The 25,188-nt window shown below is 50.0% G+C and overlaps 1 protein-coding gene across 1 annotated transcript in view; it reads right to left on the reverse strand.

The window, feature by feature from the left end:
• EPAS1 (endothelial PAS domain protein 1) overlaps positions 1–25,188 on the reverse strand; it is an 80,823-nt gene that overhangs the window by 23,870 nt on the left and 31,765 nt on the right. The window contains exons 2-5 of the mRNA XM_021701296.1: positions 12,508–12,698; positions 4,132–4,283; positions 3,632–3,716; positions 79–197 (exon numbers count right to left, since the gene is read on the reverse strand). Of these exons, the coding sequence (XP_021556971.1) occupies positions 79–197; positions 3,632–3,716; positions 4,132–4,283; positions 12,508–12,698 (547 nt within the window). The remainder of the gene's footprint in view (positions 1–78; positions 198–3,631; positions 3,717–4,131; positions 4,284–12,507; positions 12,699–25,188) is intronic.

The raw sequence follows: 25,188 nt of genomic DNA on the forward strand, positions 1-25,188 counted from the left end.
CATGGTCTTGGGGGAGGGGGTTGTGGGATGTGGGCGGGGGGGAGAGGGGACTCCAACCCAGGCCTGATGTCATCCTACCTTCCAGGTGGCTGACTTGAGGTTGACAGTCCGGCCTCTGTTGGTGACTGTGCACTTCATCCTCATGAAGAAGTCCCGCTCTGTGGACATGTCTTTGCTTTTCTTCCCGAAACCAGAGCCTGGATGGGGAAGAACAGAGGGCGCCGGTTGACTGTGGTTTTATGTTTATATTCAGAAGAGGCGCCCTGGTGCTATTTTTCTGGGTAGTGCCTTGTTGATACTTCCCACTGATCTGCTCCCTTAGCACCAGTCGCCTGCCATGAATGCTGAGTCTCATCTTGGCCTGGGGACTAATGTTTTCTCATCTCCAGCTTGTCTCCCCAACTGGGGTCTAAGCTTCTGAGGGTTGTTACACTGTTTTGTTTCCCCCTGCACCTAGCATATCGTCAGTGCTCACTTCACAGCAGCGAGGCAACAAGGGACTGGAAGCTGTAATCTGGGCACATCTCTCCTAGGGCAGGCCCACGTTCCCTAGCAGGAAGTCCAAGGGACAGTCTGGGTGAGACCACCGTCTCCTGAAGGGGATAAACCTCTCAGATTAGAAAGGTCTCTCAGACACCCCTGTTTTGTCTTCAGCCCTGTCCCTCACGAACGTGAACCCTCCGGTGCCCTATTTTCAACCCACCACAGATGTATTCGGGACACTGCACCATCAGCTTTCTCCCTAAAGTGACGTGTGTCAAGGCTCAAGAGAGACCGCTGGCCCAAGCCTCCTGGGTTTGGTGAGCAAGTTCATTTTGAAGATGAACTCAACATGGATCAGATCCTTTCTCAGCCAGAATTAAATAAATCACCAAGAAAAATGACACAGCCTCCTTCCTGGTGGTCTCCAAATGCCTGCTGACTCAGAGCTTTTCCCACTTTCCATAAAACAGAGTGATGAATGCAGTAAGTGCTGGCTGAGCCCCCCGTGTCCAAGCCGAAATTCTGCCTCCACCACCACCATCTCCAGCCCGGACCTTCCCAGGGACACTCCGGCCCCCTGGCCAGCATCACAGAACAAACCAGAGCCTTGCTTTCAAATAGTCACACCCCTCCATAAACCTCTAGAGGGCCATGATTTATTTGATGGATGTATCCCCAGAAAGCTGTGTCAAATGAATTTTGACATTTCTGAATCTATCTTAAACATGAAAGTGAGAAAGTGAATCTTTTTTTTAAGAAAGAACATTCCTCCATCATGATTATTTATAAAACCATCTCTCCAAAATTTAATGATGTTCCTTCCAATTTTAATTTTCACAGGTGGGGGTTACAAATCATGAGGTATTCTTATATCCTAGGGTCTGGACCTACCCTGAGGACTAGTTCAGGTGCTGGGAGTAAGTGGGCTGGAGAGACTTGTTTGTGGCTATGTCATAGGTTACTATTGTGGCCTAACTTGCTAACCTCTGGATTCTCCCCATTCTGCCATTTGATTAGTCTTTCTAAACATAGCTCCAGTCAGATTACCCCACCCCTGCTCAAAAACTTTTCAAAAGCTCCCCTCTGTCTATAGGATAAAGTTCGAGGCCCTCCACCCGGCCTTCAAAGCCTTCCACAATCTGCCTCATGGTCTTATCTTCCTCTCAGTGTTCACACTAACCCTTTGCTTCCAGATCATGAGTCCACTCAGGCCGGCGCCTTCAATGAGGATTGGCTGATTCACAGAGTTTGATCCCGAGTCCTTGACACATGGACCAAGAGACCTAACGTTCTACTCAGATAAGTGGAATAGAATCATGCTATGAATCATGGTGCCTGAGAGCTGGAAGGTCCTAGACTTTGCCTGGTCCAATACCATTAATCTAAAAGGAGAGCTTCTGAGGAACAGGGCAATGCAGTGACCTGGTTCAGGTCTCACGGTTGGACTGAAACTAGGTCAGTGGCTGAACTCAGACTGAGAACCGAAGGGCCGAAGAGTTTCTGGAGTAGACAAGAAGAGACTTTTTGATTTTCGTAGGCTTTGAGCACTCTTTAGAAAGAGATTCAGAAAGTCTGACAGCCCCTGCCTCATAGAAGCAGGCGAGATTTCTTAGCAGCACAGAGAAGACACTGAACAGCCCCGTGGAGTGCTCTCCAGCATGTGTACTCTAGGGCCAGGTGGCCTGAGGCCTCGAGGTGGGAGAGCAGAGCGGCTGCGTGAGAGCTCCAGGCGGGGAGGGGGTTGTACTGCTGCTCTTCGTGGGCTCAGCCAGTCACAGGGGTGGAAGCGGCCTGCGGAGCACCTGTTTCTGCAGCGTGTGCGCTAACAAAAGCCCAGCCTCGCAGGCTTGGTGCCGCAGCCTCGGTCAGTCAGGCCGGACAAGCACGCACCCCATGGTAGTGACAGGTGAGAGATGTTAAAGGAGATGGACAGACATGGGCACACTCTGCCCAGAACAGTGCTGGAATTTCTGGTTCAGAAGGGACTGTGAAAGTCACTGAGCCCCACTCCCGCTTGCTCAAAGCTTCAGTCCTCTTGACAATATCCTCATCCGTGCCTTTGCCTGAAGGTCCCCAGTGACAAGAGATGGAAGCAGAAGCTCCAACAGTCATTGCAAAGTGCTTTCTGCTTATGTGGGCCCTCCCATCCACGGGCATCTGCTGGATACCCCCACAGGTAGGGTATAGTATATGAGATCTTCTCAATCTCTTCTCCATCAAAAACTACCTGTTGTGGGTCTTATTACCAGGGGACCAGATTCATTCTTTGGCTCCCAGGGTATCTAGGCTCCAAAGGTGGCCCCAATGAGTCACGCGTGCCTCCTGATACTCGTGGCCTTGTGTACTTCCCTCCCACCCTGAGCAGGGGCTCGCTTATAACTCCCTCTAACAACAGAAAGGGGCAGAGTGATGCTGGGCCAGTCTCAGGACTCAGCCTTCAGAAAGTCTGGCAGCTTCTACTTTTGCACTTTGGGAGCCCTGAGTGGACATGTCAGAGGTTTGGAGAGGGAGGGGCTCTGGGACTCCATGGCGTGAGAGAGAGATCCAGCCCTGCCAGCAGCTGAGTCCCAGCCTCCAGCTACTGGCCGCAAGGTCCCAGAGGTGTGGGGGAGCTGTCCTGGTCATTCCACTTAGTACGGCCCCCAGACAACGGCAGCCCAGCTGATACCACACGGAGCAAAAGAATAGCCCACAGAACCCACAGAATCATGACGGGTAATAAAATGATCATTTAAGCCACCATGCTTTGGGTGGTATGTTATACAATGACAGACAAGAGCAATAGGTTTCGTGAACATCTGGGGACAGAGGAGTGTACTGATTTGGGTGGTGCCGTCTGGCAGAGACCTGGCCTCTCAGGCAGTGAGATCTGCTGGAGACAGTGTCCTAACCCAGAGGACTGCCCTCCTAGTGTGGCATCAGGCACCATGAAGGGCCAGCAGGAGACAGTTCTGAGGACCAAGTCCCTCCAGTGCCCTCCATCTATGCCACAAGCTCTGCTGGATCTTTTATGGATGCCATTTTTTTTTTTTTTTTCTGGATCATGATGACCTTGATCCATCAACCCTACATTTGTAGACAAAGGGGATGCAGATCCCCTCCCAGGTGGTGTAAGAAGGAAGGAAACACACGGCGAAGAATACTTTACCACTTTTGAGACTCAGGTTCTCGCGAATCTCCTCATGGTCACAGGGGTGAGTGAAGTCAAAGATACTGTGTCCTGTTAGCTCCACCTGTTTCAAAAACAAGGTTAGGCTTCATTATTCGTACTGTTGAAGAAGTCTCCAAGAGGCCCCTGAGCCACCTTGCAGGTTGGGAGACAGGGAGCAGACTGAAGTAGGTCTTTTTATCCCAATCCAGTGCTGTCCACAGACATGCAGACATAACAAAGGACTGCCATTGATGACAGAGACTTGATTTCCAAGGGTTTGTCTGTTAATCTAGTCAGCAGAGTTGTCCACCAGCAATGCCTACCCCAACACCAGGGGCTGGGACTGTGTTCCTGAGGCTTGTAACCTGAGGTCAGAGAGGAGCGGGGTGGGCACAGGCAGGGAGAGGTCAGGAGGAATGCGATCAGTACCCTCCACTCGTTTCTACCCCCAAATGGAAACATTTTCCCTTTCTGAAAGAGCCAGAGGAGGATGTCACCTGTGTGAGTCCCATGAACTTGCTGATGTTTTCTGACAGAAAGATCATGTCGCCATCTTGGGTCACCACGGCAATGAAACCCTCCAACGCTTTTAGGTACAAGTTGTCCATCTGTTGGTTAGCCTCAGCTTCAGACTCATTTTCAGAGCAAACTGGAAAGAGAGAGGGGTCGGACGGCTTACATGAATGTGGTACTAAGACAGATGTGACTGGCACGGACAAACATCTGCCAGGGATGCCTCAAAGGCATTATGTGGACTTTTCCAGAAGTGCACACTGCCAACAATCTAAGAGTCTAGCACATGCCCAAGCAGCGGGTATTTGATAAGCACCACTACACAGAGGACACCCTGACGGGGCTTTGCAGGTGGTGAAGCTGTTGTGGCAGCATACTGTTGGGCTTAGGGGTAATGGTGGCAGCAGGTGTCATGATTGTGACAGAAGTCACAGTGATACTAGGAACCATAACCTTCCCCGCTAATGTACACTGAGCAATGACTGCACATCAGGTACTACACTGAACATACTATATAATCTCTACAATGCCTGTGGGGTAGGTACTATTCTTTGTCTCGTCTTATAGACGAGGCTTAGAGAGAGGCAGTTGCTCATTTGCCAGAGGCTGTAAAGACTGGTTAGCAGGCTCAGGCAGCTGAATCCAGCGGATACACTCCTAACCATTTATGGACTATGGAGTCAAAGAGACACAGGTTCTATTCCTCTTATTAGGCTATGACTTTGGCTAATGACCTCTTTGAACATCCGTTCCCTCATCAGCCCAATGGAAATAATAATTTCTATCTTTTTGAGTCGTAAAGATTAAATAAGTATTTAAAATGCCCAAAACACCACCAATCACTGTGATTTTTCTTCCCTTCTGTTCCCTCTAGGATCCTGTTGCTGCCCTAAAGTTGCTCAAAGCCTAGACGGGATGTGTAGCACACAGAGATGCAAATCTAAGTAAAAACTCAGGGGCGACAGAGCTGGGCGACCAAAGAAGAGTGTAGACAGTAAGTGCTCATGGGATCACTTTGAGGTGGTCAGAGACAACTGTTCCACAAAAGGGCATTTGAAGAGGCTCATGAAAAACAGGCACTCACTCTGTAAAGCCAAAGAACTTTGTGGGCCAGGTTGGGTTGGGCAGACACTGGACAAACATGGAGGTGGTAGAGCCTGGAGCAAGCTCCCTCCCTGGGGACTAAGAAGATACCCATCTGGCCAAAGAGGAGGCTCCATTTCCCAGACTTAGTAACTGGACTGCTGAGGTGGGTGTGGCATCTTGGAGCAGCGGCATCTTAGAGCACTGCTTTGGGGAGAATCACCTGGCAAAGGCATGCTGATGGTTTGCAGAGAGACAGTGAAGACCAGAGGGGCAAGAACTGCATGAGGAGGCCATTGCACTCACGGCAGGCTGGAGAAGCAGTTGCTAGGGGCAACCTGGGGAGGCACCCACTCCCCAGCCAACCACTGTGGGTAGCCCTAGCCTTTCAAGAACACCTCTGCTAGCTGCAACATAGCAGACAAAATGTAGGCTCCGCTCTTGTCCCAAACAAAGTTCTCAGGCCCCAGGCCCTTGGCTGTTGTCCCCAGGTACAGATTTTATTTTGGCCCTGCTTTTCCTACCGTATTATTTAACTCCAAATATACCTTTACTTAACAAAAATTTGAATTCATCCAGGACAAACATCACGCCAAGTAGACCTCATTTAATTTATAGAACGAGGGAATCAGAGAGTAATTTGTCCTTTATAAAAGTTAATATTTACTTAACTAAAAGGCACCTTCCAACTTGAGACTGTTCTAGGGAATGTAAAATGCAATTCGATTTCTGGGCCACTTGGCAAGGAAGGCAGGGATACTATGAAATGAGGTCCAAAGACCTCTCTGCGAGGACACTGGGTTTATTTGGTTCTCTTTTCCCTTGAGCCCCTAAATTTAAGCTCTGGGCTATATGCTGTTACTCCTCGAGAAGAACAAATCCAAATTAGGAGAGGTTTCTACCAAGGGGCTTCAGTGGCAGCACTGGGGACAAGCCACCTTCCGGACACAAGATCAGCAGATGTGCCAGAGAACAGAGGAACAGAGCAGGCCCATCCAGGGATGGGCTCACCTTCAGAGCCAAGAGCTGGGCTATGGAGGGCAGTATCCTGGTGACTTCCCTCTGTTTTGCTAAAATGGTGGAACAAAGGAGGGAAATTCTTTCCTCTTCACACCCTAGCTAGCTTCTGGGAAGGGCGACCATCTGGGGATGGCCTTATACCACACACATACCCACATGTGATCCCCGCTTAGGGTTTCTGCCAACTAACTAGTCAGCTGAACAGATGATGACGAGCCCAAATTCTAGGTGGGGGTGTGGCCACTGCCAATGCTGATGCTCCAGCTAACGGCCATATCTGAATAGGGGCTTTAGGAGAGATGGTGATGGAATTCAGTGCTTTCACAGTTGAGCGTGTACCAGCATCCCCTGCAGGGCTTGCTAAAGCAAGGATTTCAGGGCCTGGGGCTACTACATAACTTGTGGGCCCCAGTGGGGAAATGTGGGGCCTCTTGCTGAAAAATTTAACCAAGTCCAGGCCCCTCTGAGCATGGAGCCCTGTGGGACTGCACAGGTCACACACTCATGAAGCTGGCCTTGGATGAGCCCTTCCCCAGAGTCTCTGATTCGGTAGGTCTCAGGTGGGGGCCGAGAATCTGCTTCTCTAACAAGTTCCCAGGTGACGTGGACACTGCTAGGACCACAGGTTGAGGATCACTGCCAAACTCAAGGTCCTAGGAGTGACCCTTAATGCTGGGAAAATCCAACTGTTTTGGCAGGTGGTGACCTATTTTGGGGATGGGTGAAGAGAGGTTTCCAGCACCATTAAATCACACCAGATAGGTGACCACCTTCTCTAGACAGCAAAGGCCAGCCCTGTGAGTTCTGGCCTAGTGAGATTTTTTTTCTCTTCAACTTCTTTGATCTCAGTGGCAACACTGACATCAAAATCTGGTGTAATCCCAAGACAACCCTATTTGGGTTAACTAGGCCCAGAGGAAATAGTTCTGCTTAAAATTTCCTGTTTTTAACAGTTCCAACCCAGCCAAACTGGTTTCCATCCGTGCCCAGTACACTTGATTCCAGGAGGTGGTGAATTGGCAAGAGCAGCCGGCCAGCCGACCCCTGGGAGGAAGGGAGAGGGGCGCTCAGGGACCACGAATGGAAACAGAACATCTTGGAACTGAAGTCACAATGGCTGGAGGACCAGGAAGCCAGCGGGCCAGCCCCAAGGGACCCCTGGGACAACCTGGCCTCTTGCCTCTGTGGAACTGTTCGCTCCTGCAGCACCTGCTTTTCCTCCTGGGGGATTCTGCAGGAACCCGGCCGGCTCACTGTCAGCTTGGGGCTGAGGGTGAAGACGGCAGGGCCGGAGGCAGACCCTCACCCTAGGGGGCCAGGGGCTCATGCCTGTCACCCTCTGCTGAAGACTGCTCTGTGTCCTCTCCTGCTCTTTCTTGGGAGCATCAGATCTTCCCTACAGCATCAATGATCTCCGACTCAGTGTCAGGCACATAGAAGAGTCGCCTAGTCACTATGCTGTTACTATACTCCTACTATGTGTTTGCCCTACGCTGGGCACAAGGCAGGAAATCAGTCAGGCCATCTGTCAACAAGGGTCCCTGTGTGCTCAGTTCCGTCCTAGGGAGAATCAGGGATACTGAAGGGTGTAAGAGCCATCTTTTCACTCAAGGAATCTACAGACTGGTGGGGAAGACGAAGATAGACCACCATAAGACCATAAGGTTATACGACAATCCAGAAGAAACCTTTGGTGCTAAATAAAGAGGAGCCCACAGTAGGTGCTTGAGAAGCCCCCCGTGGGGTCTCTAAATCACCGTGGGCTCTAGGTCTCAGTTACTTGCTTCCCAGGACCCTTCAGGGTCTGACCCCCCTGAAGAGGGATCGGAATCAGAGGTGCTGTGCTAAGACCAAGCATGCTCAGCCTGGGGAGCACAACAAGATTCTTTAATGCTAAAAATAGCCCCAGTAAACAGGCTTTGATGACGACTCCCCACAGCCAGGATATGCGCGGGCTGAGGTTTCGGAGCACTTTTTCCGGAGCACCGCTCATTTCCTTCAGGCAGCACCACCCATGTGGGGCGGGACCCCGTGGGCAGCAGGAGCCGGGCGTCTGGGGTGAGCAGGCAGGGTGGCAGGGTGGCAGGGGAGACGCTCTGGACCAGGTCTCTGAGACCAGACTGTGAGAAGGCCCTGCTGGTCAGGATCGGTCTTTATTCCAGCAGAGGGTCATCATCCCTTTGTTTCCCCCTCTGACAAGTTCTTTGACGATTCTTAACACCATGCTGATATGATCTTCCTGGTTCAGACACCACTTAGGTATCATTACAGAGGCTTTCTTTTTAAAACCAATTCCTCACTCCAGCTTTCCCAGGCCCGTAGACCCTCCACTACCATTACCTGGTAGTAGGCTTGGGCGACAATCCCATCTTTGGCAGAAGGCACTGTGTTTTACCTGATCTTGCTGGCCTCCCAAAGGGTCTGGAAAGTCCACCATTAGAGACTCATTCCTTTGTTCTTTACGTAACTTATTATCCTATCTTACCTCTTGTATACCCTTTATAAAACTTGGCTACTCTGCACAGGGCTGGGGTCAGCAAACACCTGCTGATTGACCAGACTTTTTTAAGTTAAGGGAGTGATCTGAACAAGGTCATTATCTCTGGAAGAGATTGTACATTAGCTGCTTTCAGTCGTTAACATCCTGGCATGAACTGGCTTCTCAGCTCCTCTCCAGAAAGGACCGAAAAAGGCGTTGATTTGGGAGGTGAGTGGGGCAAAGCATGAATGAATTGATTCATTCATGCCAATGCATCAATAATAAACCTGACATTTCTCTTTCAAAACCTTGCTACACAATGACCTCTAGCAATCGTGTAAAATCAATTTGATTTCACCACATCTGAGTGTGGGGAAGCCAAAAATCAATTTTGCAGTGAAAGACAAATTTTGCATATTTACTGCTGTCTAATGCCTTCTGAATGCAGAAGTGAGCCTCATTTGGTCATGGTTTGCGGCGCTCATCTTGAAAGAGGATTTAAGACAATCAAGCGGTATTTTCACTGATGTTCCCGTCAGAGTGTGTTCTGTTCTCTGCCCAGCGTGGAAGCTAATATCATAAAGCTATTGTTTCAGTTTGCTTCCTGTGATACGAATCTCAATCGGCTGCCCCGACTCCCAGCCTGAATTTCTCAGTGCTGAGATTTCCTCTCCAACATTCCCACACAGAACAGCCTACTGTGAAAATCAAAGGGAAGCATGTTACTAAGTAAAAAAGAAACTTTTCTAAAGCAAAACCTGGTCTTTTTTAGCCTTTTGAACTCTGAGGTATGCAACCAGCTATTTCCTATTTTACAGTGAGCCAACCCTGGTGCTCACCTTTGTTAGAAATGCTTCAGTGATGAATCTGTGGTTTGTTTTGACTTGGAAAAACTTGGCTACTCTGCATTTTGATAGGCACTGCTGACCGGTGGGTAAAAAGACCGTATGAGTGTGGGTTTCCACTGGGTTCCCGCTGACATCATTTCTCCAGAAGCCTATACTTAGTATAAATCAATTTGCTTGTTCATCATAACTGTTATTTCTAAGCTATCACTTACGGAGAGCCTCAGATGTGGCAGACAAGAGAAGGGTTTTTCTAGCCACTTCTCCCCATCCTCAAATAGAACAGCAAGGCAAGTACTGGGATTGCCCTTGTGCAGACGAGAAAGTAAAGCTCAAAGGTGGTGAAGAGATGCTCACAAACTTGTAAAGAAGACTGTGCAACTGAGGTTCCAGTGTGGGTCGCTCTGCCCACAAGTCCTGTACTCCTTTCCACGGGAGTCCACGTTTTGAAAAAGCAAAATGTGATTTAAGAAAGAAAAAAAATGACCCCATCTCACACGCAATTCCTGAAAATGATTTCCACAATTGGTCTAAAGAATGTGCGGCAGGACTGGAAGAGAAGGCAGAGAAAGGGGGCCTTGAAAAGCCATCCACCTCCTCCTCCTCCCCTGGATGATGCTTGTTTTATGAGAACAGCTCCGTCAAGGACACCAGGACCAGATGGCCAAATGTAGACACTTCTTATCCTTTTCTGTTATTTCACTCCTGGACAGGGAGGACCAGAGCAGACAAGCTGAGGCTCTGGTCAGTCTGGGGCCAAGCCCCGCCAGAGGGCAGGCAGTTGGTGCCCACAACTTGCAACAGCTCCCAAGCGGGGGTGCGTGCTGTCTCGCTGTGGTCCTATCTCCCGGGGTGGGGCTGGCATGCGGGGGGCTCACGCCGGCACACAGGAAAGGCAGATGTGCTCAGGGGACCCAGCCTCTGATTCATGGCCCTCTCCAAGCCAACCTCTGAACCACTGAGAAGGATAATTATGTGGGGGAGAGCACGGAAATCAACACCGCACACCAAGAGAAAGGATAGAGACAACTCATAGAATGTGTGAGGACCATCTCTGCACCCCGCTGCTCTGGGCTGGCCCCCAGGTGCCTCTGTTTAACTTTGATTCTCTTGCCAAGGAAGAACCCTTCTCTGCCCCCCACACTGAGCCCTCGTCAACGTCTTTGCCTGACCAGGTCTGCGGAATGCTCCTGCCCTCCCATGCCTGTCTTTCTCACAAACGCAGATTTGAGAGGACTTGCATTCCAGGTGCAGATTCACCACATGCTAAGTGTGAGGCTTTGAGCCACCTTAACATTTTTGTACCTCACTTCTCATCGTTCTCCAATGTTCTACAAGTACAAATTCAATCAGAGAGACGTCCCGGGATGCATAAATTACTCCTTTGGGGTCTCTGTTGGTGGAGGAATGGGCCTTGTGCTGGAAGGAAGCAATGATTCACCCAAAGCCATTCATGCCTAAGAGTAGAATTTCAAGTACCATAACAGGGAAGTTGAAGAGATGCTTCTCAGTGTGGGGAAAGGGTCTCCGTCTATCCTCCACTGCAGACTCTGTATATGTAAAGATGATTCCAACACTACCAGACACTGCCCTCACCTGTCCAGAAAGAGAAGCCTCTTTAAAGAAAGAGGTACACATGTGCCCTCTGATGGTGTCTCCAGGTCACTGTTCCCTCCTTCAGTCGCATCTATGACAAAGCTGCCATTCCCTGGCATTGTTTCTTTGAAAGTATTTATGGAGTGTGTCTTTGCCCTTGGTTCTCCCCCTCCTGCCTGCTCAGTTCTGAGACTCTAGATTTGCAGTACAGGGTTAGCCCTCTGACCCTTGGACCCACTGAGTGGTCATCCTATTTTCTGAAAGTCTGTCTTTCCCCATATCCTTCCTGTGTTCCAGGGCCCAGAATAGCACACGCTGGTCCGGCCTCCCCGCTTCGCACTGGATTCCCTCTGCTCTGGGTTTCTTTCCCAGAATAGCCATTCATAACAGGATGGCAGAGTCAACCAGCTCCAAGGCACCAGGCTCACTCAGGAAAACTGAAAACCAACCACAAAAGAACCTTCCCCCTGCCTGCCTGCCTCCCTCGGGCTCCCTGGCTGGGGCGCCACACCTGCAGCATCTCTGCTACATGGGGGAGGCACTACCTGCCGCCCAGTTTCCTCATGAAACCACCAGACCAGACGGGACTGTCACATAGGATCTGAAACTGGAAAGCTCCCCAGGCTGCCTCTTTCTGGTCAGGAGGAACAGGAAATGGTGTTTTGAAGACTGTGAACTCGGAGGGGAAAAAAAAAGTTTTGTGAACTTGAGAGTTGCCGTGATAGCAGGGAGGGTGAGAATTAGCTGGTTCTGTGGGGAGGCTGTTATCCGCCAAGGACTCTGCAGCGTGAAGGAGTATGGCCAGGTCAGGTGCGGTGCAGACTTCACCTCCTCTCGTTCTCACAGATGCCCTGTGTGGTAAGTGCTTTTAACCCCTTTTTACAGGCGAGAGACACCACATGATTTGTCTGGCATGCTGGCTAGTGAGAGGGAAAAGAGCGCACGGGCACACGGCTGCCCTTCTGGAGAAGGTAGCTGCAAGATAAGCACAAAAGTGCTTCCTAAAGATGCGCTCTGGAGTGGAGTGTGGGTCTGGCGGCTGGCCGGCCCAGTGGGAAGCTGGCAAAAGCGTCTCCTGCTCTCCGGGCCCTTGCTGCCCTCCTCAGCTTCTGGGTGCCCATGCGCTCCCTTGGTCCCATTCCTGCTCGGCGCCCCATGGCCGTATTCATTGTAAGGGTCACTGCCGGAAAGGAGGGGTTCAGAACGAAGGAACGGAGCCCCAGTGGTGGCCTCCATGTGGGCGGAGGTTCAGCAGAGGCCTTCCCAGGGGCCTCCCCACTCCCGCACCACAGGGGAGCTTCCATCGGCACCAGCCTGGGGGAGGCTGCCGGGCTCACCTGAGGACAGGAGCTTGTGTGTGCGCAGGAAGCTGATGGCCAGCCTCATGATGGAGGCTTTGTCCAGGTGGGAGCTCACGCTGTGCGGCAGGGGCAGCTCATGGGCCAGCTCGTAGAAGACCTCCGTCTCTTTGCTCCGCCGGCACCTGGCGGCATCCCGGGACTTCTCCTTCCTCCTCTCCGAGCTACTCCTGAATTCAGAGAGGAGGGGTTAGTTCCTGAAATGTCACTGTCATCCTCTCACACCCCTGGTCAGGACATCCCCAGGGCCCCAAACTGTGGTGCAGCCAGAGCCTCCCGCTGAGTGGATGCGGCTCACACCTGTCGTCCAAGCACACAAGGCCTCTGCCATACATGGGCAGCCCTGCGTTCGCGTGTGTTCGTGCTTCTAACTGCCTCCCTCCTCTCGCACACCTGTGTTGCCCACACCAGGGCTTTGAGCACAGACTTGCCGACTCATCACCTGGCAATACCTGCGACTTGGTCCTGGGTTATCTGAGGACTGGGATGAGGACCCCGGGATGGCGAGGGAAGCGTGAGGAGGCTGGGGCCACGGGCGCAGGTGGCTGTGTCAAAGGCCCTGGAGAACACGCTGAAAAACGGCTTCGAGGCCCTCTTTCTGGATAAAACGCACTTAGAAAACATGAAGCCCACAACTGGACCTCAGATCCCATTTGTATCAGAGAGTGATCTCCACGGTAAAAACTGGAAATGCCATTAGAGCCCAAGCCCAAGAAGAAACAGCCAGCCAGACATCTGTCAGCCTGGTGTCCCAGAGCACACAGCTGGGAAGGGTTAAAAAGGAGTGAGCACGAACACGTTTTCTCTCTCATCCTGTCAGCATAGCTCACTTTCCTGTTCTTCGCAGGACACAAGGAACAAGGACACACACCCAAACCTGCCTCTTGCAGGAAATCTTAAAGAAATCCTAAATCTTCTCATAAGATTAAGTCCTAACACAGGCAAGTTCAAAAGCCAGCCTGCCTGGATTGAAATTCTAACTTCTCCGCTTGCCAGCTCTGTACACATCGACTGTTTAAACCGCTCAGACTCTCTTTTCTCATCTGTATAATGGTAATAAAGTAATCATCCCACAGAGTTATTGTGAGGATTGGATATGATAATTTATGTAAAATCTTTAGCACAGGTTTATCCCAACTGTAAGCGGTCCATGTTAGCTAATACTAGTAACAAATCTGTCCCTGAAAAAAATGATCATCGGAGTAAAAATGTTACCAGAGTATGGTATAACCTATTTTCATAGAAATATAGGTATTCTGCATAATACTTCTTATAGATTACATAGGAAAAAGTCTAGAAATAGAGTAAAATTAAAATATTATTCTTATAGCTATACATATATAGTGTTTACTGTATTCCAGGAGCTCTTTTAAGTACTACTATATTAGGTTCCTGAATTCTCACAACTGCCCTTGGAAGTAGTATTATTGTTATCTCTAATTTACAGATGAGGAAAACAGATGCACAGAGGTGAGGTAATTCACCTGCACCCTTGGGCAGGTACGTGGGAAAGTGGCTTTACACCAGGCAGGTGGGTCCCAGAATCTAGGCTTTTATCCATTAGTGAGGCTAGGGGGGGTTTTTTTTTTTTTTTTTTTTTTTAGTACTTGTCTGTATTTTCTTATGTTTCTATAAATAACCTGTATTTCTTGTTTAATAAACAAGTTTTTTTTTTTAAAAAGTATTTTTCAATAAACTGTCCAATGCAGTTCGTGGTTCTCAAGACCTCCTCCAACCAGCTCCAGCTCACTCCCTCTGTCCTCCCTTTTGAGATTTCCAAAGCCAGCCGAGGCTTCTCCTTCTGTTTGGTTTTGCAGCCTATTATCTGGCCAGAGATCGGTATTTTGGGATTCACGGAACGTTGACATGCCTCTCAAACCCCTCAAGATTTGGGCAGAGGCACTGTTTCACTTTACAACATGCTGCATTAAAAAAAAAACAAAACAGAGCACCCAGCTCCCTGGATGGATTACGCATCATATATTCAGACTGTGGGAAGAATACCCAGCGGCTGTTGATGGGCAGGGAGAACCTTCAGAAAAATAGTGAAATGGGTGAAACTGTTTTTTCCTGTCCCCTCTCCCTTTGCTGTTTCCTTTCCTGAACTCCTGTTTCCTCCGCTGCCCCCACGTCCATTCTCTGAACCCTCGCCCCTTACCCGTACCCCACCATCTGCACTCTCTCAGAGCCAGCCCTCAGGACCGGCTTGCTCCTACACCCCAGCTTGAACAGTAGTTTGTATAGGAGTCCCTCCCATTTGCATGTGAATCTTGACACCTGACCTTGGAGCAAAAGCAACTGCTCAAGGCTTGCAGATGTCCTGGCACAGGGAAGGAGGCTGGGAGGGGACAGGACACCAAAACTGTAAACTTCACACCTGTCTGTCATGAGAGCAGGTAAGGGAGAGCCAGCGTCTTCAAGATGCTGGATTCCATTCTCTAGCACCAACCTGTGCTCCCCGACAAAAGCATCATCAACACATGACCAGTCATTAGGGCATCTAGAGAAGCGATCCCAGGCAGAAGGGATCCCCAGCACAGGCTGCGACATGAATACCAATGTCTGCAGGCACACAGTTTCCCTTTGCTACTGCCCCTTCCTTGGAGTGCAAGAACAGACAAGGCGGAGAGGAAGAGCCAGGAGGGGAAAAATGCAGCCTGGAGTTGATGCTCTGTCTGGCAATGGCATTCGAGACTTGGGTCCTACCATGTTCCCTCGACCACACAGTTTATTCATACCTACTTTTGTGCTTCAACACCGCACCAAGGACCCTACACATATGACATTATAATCCTAATGACAATATGGCAGGTGCTGAGTCCACATGTGGAAACAGAGGCTCAGACGTGAAGTGTAACTTGCCCAAGGTCACAAAGTCAATGCCTGCTTGCCTTGGAGAGCATGCAGTCAGTGAGCAGACACTTAGAAGTTCTGAGACACACGGGTGCTCCGTGTCTAATTCCATCTTCACAACCTGCATGTGAGATGGGCAAGACACGCATTGCTCTTGCCCCCATTCCACAGATCTGGAAACAGGCCAGACCAGGCTAAGTTACTCACCTAGGGCAATCCAGCTAATCAGTGGCAGAGCGAGGGCTAGAACCCATCACTTCCTAGGCTAATACTCTTTCCACTGCTTAACCCCAGGAGATAGCGGTGTTAGAAATAAAGAAACCGCAACATCTTAACATTTAGAAAGATTGAGAATCACATGCAGCCTCTTGTTTTAAAAGCCATGAGCTCCATTTTAGCTACCTTGTTTTTACAGTTGCACTCTGGGGCTAGCATGACTTTAATTAGATTATCTAGTTAACCTTGACACAGCCCAGAGATATCTGGTCTAATGTTGACTCCTGGAAGAACAAAAATGTGTAACACTGCTCTCATTTAATTAGCAACACTGAAGAACAAGCATAATTAACGCCAAGTGTGAAGGTAAGACCTTCCTAATTGATGCATACACAGCCTACTTCCTCACGCAGTTTACCTCGGATTGGGCCTCTTAGCAAGTAGAAAAGGAGGCTGAAAGTCAGGAGGACTGGTGTTTTTAATATACTGGCCACAAGACTACCTAACCATGTGATCTGGGCTAGAGAATACATTCTCAGTGCCCCTATATCCTTGTATGTAAAATGGGAGAGACTCACATCTTATTTGTCAGGATCAAAGGAGATGAGTGTACAAGGGTTGGAAGTACTAGAAAGCTCTCCACAGATGAAAACTATCATGACACCTGGCAAATCTGAGTGTCACGTTCAGAGTTTGGCCATAACAGCTCTTCTTCATTGCCAAATCAACACGGTCCCAGGGCTGGAGGTGTAACTGGGGGTCAGGCTGATCTTGACGAGTTTGTGTTAGATTGCTGAACCTTCTCAGGTCAATGAGGCTTCATTTCCTAAAATACTTGCACTTTATTTTCTCTAGATAGGTCCTAGAACTACATGCAACAGACCAGCATTTTTTTTTTTTTGACAATTCTAGACATGGCACTTTAGAATTCTCTGGTTTCTCGTAAAACAGTGGTTTATCTTAAGTTTTCGAAATCATCAGAAGAGACTCAAATTTATTTCTTATTCCAAATTGCTCTTTCTACGAAGTGCTTGCTCCTGTCTTTCTTGGTGGCTCTCCTGCAACCACAGGGTGGTCCTGGGTGCACAATACTTGGTGTACGGGACACACAACATAAATGTGGCCCTGGCTAATGGTATCCTCCTGCAGACCCAGAGGCATTTACTGAACTCCGTGCTGGGCCTCGTGCAACTGCACTGCAGATAAGGCGCACCCTGCTTGTGAGGAGCATGTGGTCTTGTTAGGGAGCCAACAACCTGAAACACCTCCTTTAACCACGGAAATACGTACGGGCAATAAACAGCGTACACGGTTAAGATAAGAAACGAGAGTCAGTCTGAGCAAGGTCACGGAAACCTACCCAGAGAGGCAGGATTTCAGCTGACCCCAGAAGGACACGGAACACCACCCTTACATCGCTTGAGGGTCAGAATCCACTTTCTCCCCCTGTATGTGCTAGCTCATTTGTTTCTCATAACCCCGAGGGAGAGGAACTAGTATCCCCACTTAATAGATGAAGAGGCGGAGATTTAGAGAGATTCAGTAACTTGATAAAAGACATTGTCTCCAACTGAATTCTTCCGGGTCCAAGATCAAAGATTTTCCCACAGGCAGCAAGGAAACTGCTGCCGATCGCACACCTCTAACTTGCTACATGCCGTCTTAGACACTTGCCCACAAATTGGATGCTCACAGACACCACGGGGAGAAGGGGAGGGTTAAGATTTGAAAAGGACACAGTGACATAAAGATTCTCTGTCCTTAAGGGAGCACCCACTCAGCTTGGAAAAAGACCTGGAGACTTAGCAGTAAGATTAAGAGGCACTGAGTTTGCATGGGGTGGGGGAGGAAGGAGGGGTCAGCGTTGTGGGCCTGAGAGGGATGCACCCTCCATCACTGCGGGGCTGGGCTGTGGAGAGGGGGGTACGTTCGAGGTGACTCCCTGAAGGCTGCAGGTCCAGACTGTAGGAATGTTCCTCTCCACACTGCAGGTGGGGAACACATTTCTGTCCTTTTCTTTGACATAATACCTACAAGTTTATGCTTACCCTCCCCAAAGTGGAAACTCACACTCTGAAACATCTGATCCTAAGGGAAGCAACCACTTAAGGACCAGGCAGCTGGTCAGAAGAGAAAGCAAAACTGACCTCAAGCTCCCGTGGGTATATGCTACATCTCAGCCAGGAGAGACCTGTGTCCAGAGCTCTGTTATCTTATACATGTCTTCTTCACTTCTGGGTCTTGGCTCCAGGCTTGGCTTAAGTCAATAATCGAACCATTATCAGCTCTTGATCAAGATGATCCTGGCTGCCGACTTCCAGGTGAACACAGCCTGGTGTGGGGGCTCCCAGGATGTCTCCAGCTGCACCAATGGGGCTGATTCCTTAATTAGCTATTCTCTCCTGACCTTCAGCAGGAGCAGGACTCCGTGCCTAATGCCTGTGGGCCACCAGGGTACCATAACACTAGGCCTGTTAAACCCTATAAGGTTAGCTGGCCTAGAAGCAGAGTGGATTTCAGCCGGGAGGGAGAGAGACTGAAGCTAATTAAGCCAGCCTGAACCAGTCTATGGGTTGGTGGTGAAATTCTAAGCTGGTGCCAATTTGCAGGAGGGTGTGAGTGGAGGAAATGAAGGTCAAATGCCATGGGGAGGGGTCTCGTGACTCTTCTGTGAGGCTGTGTGCACAAGGGCTGCCCGAAGGGAGGAGCTTCGGGTCCCAGAGATCAGGAGGAACGGCTGGGCCCCCACACCCAGGGGTTGATAGCTGGCTGGATAATATCAGAGCAGAGCCAACGCGGGTGCTTCTCAATCCTGGCTGCTCATACCCCTACCCCCAGAGTCTGATTTAATAGGGCTGGGGTGCAGCCGGGGCATCGGGGTTCTCCAAGCTTGCCATGTGATTCCCATGTGCACCCAGGGCTGGGAACCAGTATTGCAAAGCAGTCAGCTCAAAATGAAAAGGTTTGTTTTCTGTTCTTTGGTTTTGGTGGAAGGAAAAGGAAACTGGTATTTATGGGCACTGGGGCGAGGTGCATTTTCATGGACCATCTCATCTGATCCTCAGCTAAACTCTGTGGCAGCACTGGTCCTGTTTTGGTAGGGCAGGGATTCTCAACTTCAATCTCCAGCGGAATCACCTGGAGGGCTCCTATGCCTGTGATCACGTGTCTTCAGAGGCCTGACATCCGGGTCTGTTTCTGAAACTAACCGTTGCTCTAAGTATTTTGGGAGGCCTTTTAGAATGAATTTCAGAGCCACACAAGAAAATCAGTCATCACACTTCATAGAACACACTTCATTTTCAACCCCAAACAATATTATCGTGTTCGCCCACCTCCTTTAGTCACCAGACTTGGCTGTGGATGGATGTTGGTTGTTTGAAAGAATGAAATGTGCCCTCAGAGATAAGGCCTTGCCACAACTGAAGGTACTCCAAAGAATGGTCTTTGGTTCTACAGGCAATTCCAAAGGAGTGGCAAAAGTGCGTAGAACCGGGTGGTACTCTGGGGCCAACTCTCTGGGTGAATTCTGACGTTTATCCAAAGGCAGTGGTGATTAGCATATGAATCTATTATAGAGGGGAGTAAAGGCATCAATGTTAACCAGTCAAAATAGAAGAAATTCAGGAGGAATTGGGCAGATCAGACAGACCTCCACGAGGGGAAAAAAAGCATCCATCTGCTTCTACATGCACACCTCTGGTGAGGGGCAGGAGCTCTGCTCTGAAGGAGACCAAGCCCCACTGGGAGATAAGACATACTACAGACTAGTGTATCAGCAGTCCTAAAAGAGGGGATATAAAGAGGGGGTGAGGGGTCGGGCAGCTACGACAGGAGTGGATGTCTCCACTCATCCCTTCCCTGAAGGAGGAATCCCGGAAAGTGTCTCATACCTCAGCCTCCCAACCTCGCCTCTGCTGGGGCCGAGCTCCTGCCTCCCTGACCCACTCAGACGGTCTGTATCCCCAGAGAGCGGGCCTGGACTGCATTCAGAGCTGACAGTAATGTCTGGGGCCCACCCAACATGGCCCTCTAATGGTCAATTCTGCTTGGGGCCCACTGGAGATGCTTATCTAGTGGGCTTCTGGGCTCCAGGCAGCCTCCGAGAAGAGCGCACACCCAATTACCAAGCAGCCCCACAGCTACAGCCCACGTGGGGCTCCAGATGACCCAGCTCCTTATATAATCTGAGGACAGGTGCAGTCCCCAGCCCAGCTGGGAAAAGCCAGGCGAGTATAAAGGAGTGACCGTGGTGAACTGGGGCCACGCTTAGCCTCACGGAGCCCAAGCCTTAGCAGGGTTTTCTTTATTCGACGTGTTAGGAGTAATACCACTTTGGAACTGTACCAGTCACTACAGTTTATAAAGCACTTTATGAGCTAATCTGTAAATCTCACCCAGCAGGATAGAAAAGAGCAAGTACCATCATCCCCGTTTTGGAGATGAGGAAAAGTGAAGCTCAGAAAGGCAATGGGAATGCGTGGAGCTGGGACCAAAGCCCCGAGTTCTGACTTTTTCAAGGACACATGATCGGGGAGCCCACTGCCAACCAACACCAGACATGTCAGACAGTGGCAAACAGAACTTCGTTATTCATTACCCTCCTATAACTCTGCTTATCTTAAATCGTTTCCTTTTTAAAAAATGCTTTGGTGAAGATAAGGGTAATACGCGTTTAGTGTAGGCAATTTTAAAAGTACAGAAAGGTATAAATAAAACAAATTGAGATTTCATTAGATTTATGGCTTCTTAATATTTTATCACATTTTAAAGAATTCTTTAAAAGTTTTCATGAGAGCCAGCCACATCCTATTTTGTGGGCATATCACAACGCACCATACTCTTGCTCGGTCATGGTTTCTAGTTCCTAGGTGTTATAAACAACACTATGGTCACTGTGTACCAGGTGTTGCTCTCTAATTTATTTTTTATGATTAAAGAGGCCACGCATGCTGCTGGCTGCCCGCTCCCCACAGCTGCCTCCCAGTGACTGCCCCTTGAAAGCTGGGGATTGAACAACATCAGCGTTTCCAGGACCATGGCCGATGACAACCACTACGGAGCGGGGCTGCAGAGGGAGGTATGGGGGTCGGGGTGGGGGTGGGGAAGGAAAGCAGGATGTGCACACCTTCTCAGCAACTTTCCCTCTTTCCCTGCCCAGTCACCTAGGCTCTCCTAGGCTTCCTCTTTCCCTCGTGCCATATCCATGTTAACACACCCGAAGAGAGACGGTGGAATTGGAAATTCCAGGTCTGCAAAGACGGCCGCTCTTGTTGGTAAGCAGGACTCTTCCCCCACTGTGAAAGTAAAGTGTCTGTCCATCTCCCCCGATCTTACCACGTCCAGTGCATGCACAGAGCAGGCTCAGTGGCATCTACACCCGTGAAAAGGGGAGCAAAGCAAGCAGCTGCAGGGAGCCCCTGCCTGGCCCTCCACTGCTCTCTCTGTCCTCTGAGGCCTGCTCCTGCCGGACCCCTCCGCCGTGCAGACTCCAGCCAAGAGCCTAACTGACCTCAGCAAGCTGACATCCTGTTGCCACAGTGAGGAAGGGGCCACACGTGGTACCTGCCGTGGTATAGGGCTCTCGTCATCCTGCCTCTGATTTCATCCTGAAACAATCCTATAAAGTAGGTATTCTGCACAGAAGGAAACAGATCCCGAGGATGTTAAGTGACACGCCCAGGATCACCCAGGGATGGAGCCAGCACTCAAACCTGTCATTTGACTGTAAGTCTTATCCCCTTGATTGCATTGCAGCCTTCTGAGAAATGTCCTGAGCAGATTCCTCTTGTAGGTTCAAGAAGTTTAGCTGACTGGGTGTACTGGGGGTGAAGCCCTCTAAGGATACTGAATTGGATGAATTCTTGCTCTGGGAAGCAGCAAAGGGGATATCCTGGTCACCCTCTTGCCCTAGGTCAGTCCCTCCATCGACAAACCAGGCCCTGTGGGATATACCTTCTCCGCTTGGAGATGTCTGTCTTTAAAAAAAAAAAAAAAAAAAAAGTTCTTCCTTTGTCAGGAGAGTCTGCAGAGAGTTTCATTCTCACTAGGCCAACTTTTTTAATTAAAAAAATTTTTATTGAGGTATAATTGACATATAAATTATATCTTTCAGGTACACAACACAATGATTATTTGCATACACTGCAAAGCAATCACCACAACACGTCTAGTTCCAATGCTGTTTTCCTTGCTGCCACTTCTCTGGGTCTGGGACTCTTTCCCCCACTTGAGGGCTTTTCTCCAAAGCTCCTATCCATCTGCAGCCTCCTTCCCCCGGGGTTCCACAGACTTCCGACAGCACGATCTGTGGTGTGGCTCAAGCCATTCTGCATGTGCAGCCGCCCCGATCCTACACCACTGTGTTCAGCTAAGAAAACGGAAGAAACTGCAGAGCAGAAAGACCAAGAAAAAAGTGCCTGAGAGGAGATGTAGAACAGATTCGCCAGCATGAAGCATGCACTTTCTCTGGAGGGAGGTGGGAACAACCTGCCCCAGTCCCCCCTAGCCTCTAAAGCCCCTGTCTTCCGCATCCTACGTGCCCTTCATCCACCCGGCCTGGATAAGGGATCCCCATCCTTCAGGGCCTCCCACAGTCCCTCTTCTCCAGGAAGGCCTCACTTCTGCAGATTTCTGCATATCCGGCTTTAGCGATGCCACACTGCATGAGCCAGCCGTTATTTATTCTCTACTTATTTCACTTCCGGAGCAGTTGTCTCTCCAGCTAGACCACACATTCCCGAGGGAAAGAAAACCACTTAAATGATTTCTGCTCTGTGAATTCCTCAAAGTCTCTCACCGTTCTAGGTCTTTCATAAGAATTCTAATCCAATTCTCAATCAGAATAAAAGGTTTCCATCAAGGAAGAGCCTTAGCGCAGAGAGAAACTCAAAGATGTGTGTGTGTGTGTGTGTGTGTGTGTGTGTGTGTGTGTTTCCAACTCTTTGAATGAAATCTGGGCTCTGAACTAGAGCGGCACAGACCAGCACTTCTCAAACTTGACTTTGCACACAAATCACCCCCGGATCTGATTACAGTTTCTGACTCAGCAGGGGTGGGCTGGGGCCTGAGAATGTGCATTTCCAATAACCTCCCAGATGATGCTGATTCCACCGGTCTGTGACCACACCCAGGGACACGATGGAGATGTCATCACTGACAGGGTCAGTGCTACCCTGATGCCATCCTTAGCCAAAGCCACCTAAAGTCTAACAAGCCAGAACTTCTCTTCTGCCAGGGAGAATCTTCCTCTCTTTTTGTATCTCCTTATGGGATTATTTCGCTTAGCCCCACTTGGATGTCCCTGTCCTTCTTCCCGCCCGCCCTACCTGCATCATCTCATCCCCTTTTATTTCGTAAAACTCCTTCCCTCAGGGCCAGTCCAAGCCCTGCTTCCCACAGCCACCCTCGCTCCCTTCTCCACGGGCGCTTCCTGCCCACATTACTCACCGGCTCTCATTAAAGGCCTCCCTGTCTTGCTGGCTTTTCTAAGCCAACGTCCTGCTGCTATAACTGGTCTGTGAGTACCTTGGTGCTTTTGCGGGGAGAGGGGGCGCAGACACAACATTGACTTCTGTGCATCCTTCACGGGACCTTGGCCCACGGCAGACAAACTGGGTAAATATTTGCTAACTGATTGTAAGGACAATTCAAGCGTGCCCTTTACTCCTCTCTCCTTTCCCTCTCGGGGCAAAAGCAAAAGCGATCCCAGCTGCCCTGGCCTCCAGCCCCAGCCCAGGGGCCTTGCATCTCCCAGGAGCTGCAGCTGGGCCTTCTGAGATTCTAGTTAGTGCTCGGCAGCTCCTCTTCCCTTCAGTGAAGAGTTAAGGCACCAGGAAGGCTGCTTCCCACTTGGAAACCTCCATTTCCTCATGCAGCGTGAACAAGAGAACATCTATGGACAGGGGCTGAGAGAGCCAACTGCACAGGGAGTGAACTCACTCTGAATGGGGCTGTTCTAACGCCCGCCAAGTCGAGTCATTAAGATGCCATCCCTGAAGTGCAGCCCCCAGCAGCACCTCTAGATATCCCCTCAGCTCGCCGGCAAAGGGGATGAATGGTGAGCACAGAGCCTAGTCAAAGCAGGCTCTTTCATGATCCGGGGAGAGGGGCTGGGGACCGGGGAGAGGGGCTGGGGACCGCAGAGGAGGCAAAGGCGACAGCCCTCTCTCCCACTCCCTCTTCACCGTGCTGAACCGAGTTAACCCCCGATTTGCACCTCGTGGCCCAAACAACCACTCCTCAAAAGGCAACCAAGGGGAGGGGGCGGGCAAGAACGTTAGAGAAAATATGTGCGATGCCAAAAATAATCCCTGTGTCATGAGAACACAGACCGGGGCCGCCTCCGGGGCCAGTGCTGGGTAGCTTCAGGAAGGAGGGGGCAGAATTTCCCTTGGCAGTGTCATCACACATACTGGGTGAAAGCATTTAAAAAGCCCTAACTGGAGTAGATGGTTGTCATCGAGAACTCTTTCCTTGTACAGAATATGATTTTAAGGGTCAGTTCTCTCCTTTTCATTTCAGACACCTTAATTTCAAAGCAAAGAACGTTTGCTTAGTCTTTGAATCGGGACTGATGCTTGATCATATGCTAATAGTGAAGTACCCCAGGATCTGCCTTACTAATCCCAATTTGACGCCAGGACTTCTGGTGCCTGGTATTTAAAGTATTTCAAAACAGCAAAGGGGGTGGGGGGACAGAATCTCTCCCTTTCTACCCACCCCCCCATCCCATAACCCCTTCTCTCCTCCCTAAAGAAAGAAGCAAGCAAGAAAAGACAACGGAAAAAGAAAAGGAAAGAAAGGGGAACTCAAAGAAAATCTCAGAGACCCTCTCTGTCCTGGGTTTCCTCCAATTGTCAGTCGGTTACATGGTCGCCTGTCCAGAGCTGTGGGATCTGATTCATGGCCAAGTGCCAGGCTTTGCTCTCTTCCCATTCTGCCTGTCCTAGTCATACTACCACGAGAAGGGAGATGTTCATGCACATTGCGGAAGCTACATTCCATTCCTTTGTAGAGAAGTCATCAAAAGCCACGGGAAATGCCAAAGTCTTCCCCAAGTTACTATCATGCTTTCAAATGATGATCTTGAGCAATTTGGGAAATGGGGTTGTTCTTCTCCCCAGCAACAGCCTTTCCTCTCCACTCATTCAGCAAGTATTCATGAACACCTCTTGGTGTGCTCAGGCTGGGAGCAGTAGCAGGAAGCCTGGAATGACGACTCCTGGCCTCGGGGAGCTTGCAGTGAAGGGCAGAGTCAAGTGCTGCAGGGCTGGCCTGGCAGTCAGCCGCTGTGGATGTCAGTGTGCCAGGAGAAAGTCTACAAGGCTGAATAATCCAGGGAGAGCTGGGTGCTGGAGGCGGGGTGTGAAGGAGGCTCAGGTATGGGATGGGGTGGAGGGAGCAAATGGAGGGCAGGAGGAATAACAAGGACAAAGATACTGCTGGGGAAATGGGGGGTGGTGGCCAGGGGTCAGGAGACAGGCTGGAGCAGGGTACAAGGCTGGCAAAGTCAGAGTGGTGGGGATGCATTCATTCCACAAACACCGTCGAGTATCCACAAGGGGCCAAGCACAGAGGAGGGCTTTCAGC

This window comes from Neomonachus schauinslandi, chromosome 10, assembly GCF_002201575.2.
Source record: "Neomonachus schauinslandi chromosome 10, ASM220157v2, whole genome shotgun sequence".
Classification (NCBI taxonomy): Eukaryota; Metazoa; Chordata; class Mammalia; order Carnivora; family Phocidae; genus Neomonachus; species Neomonachus schauinslandi.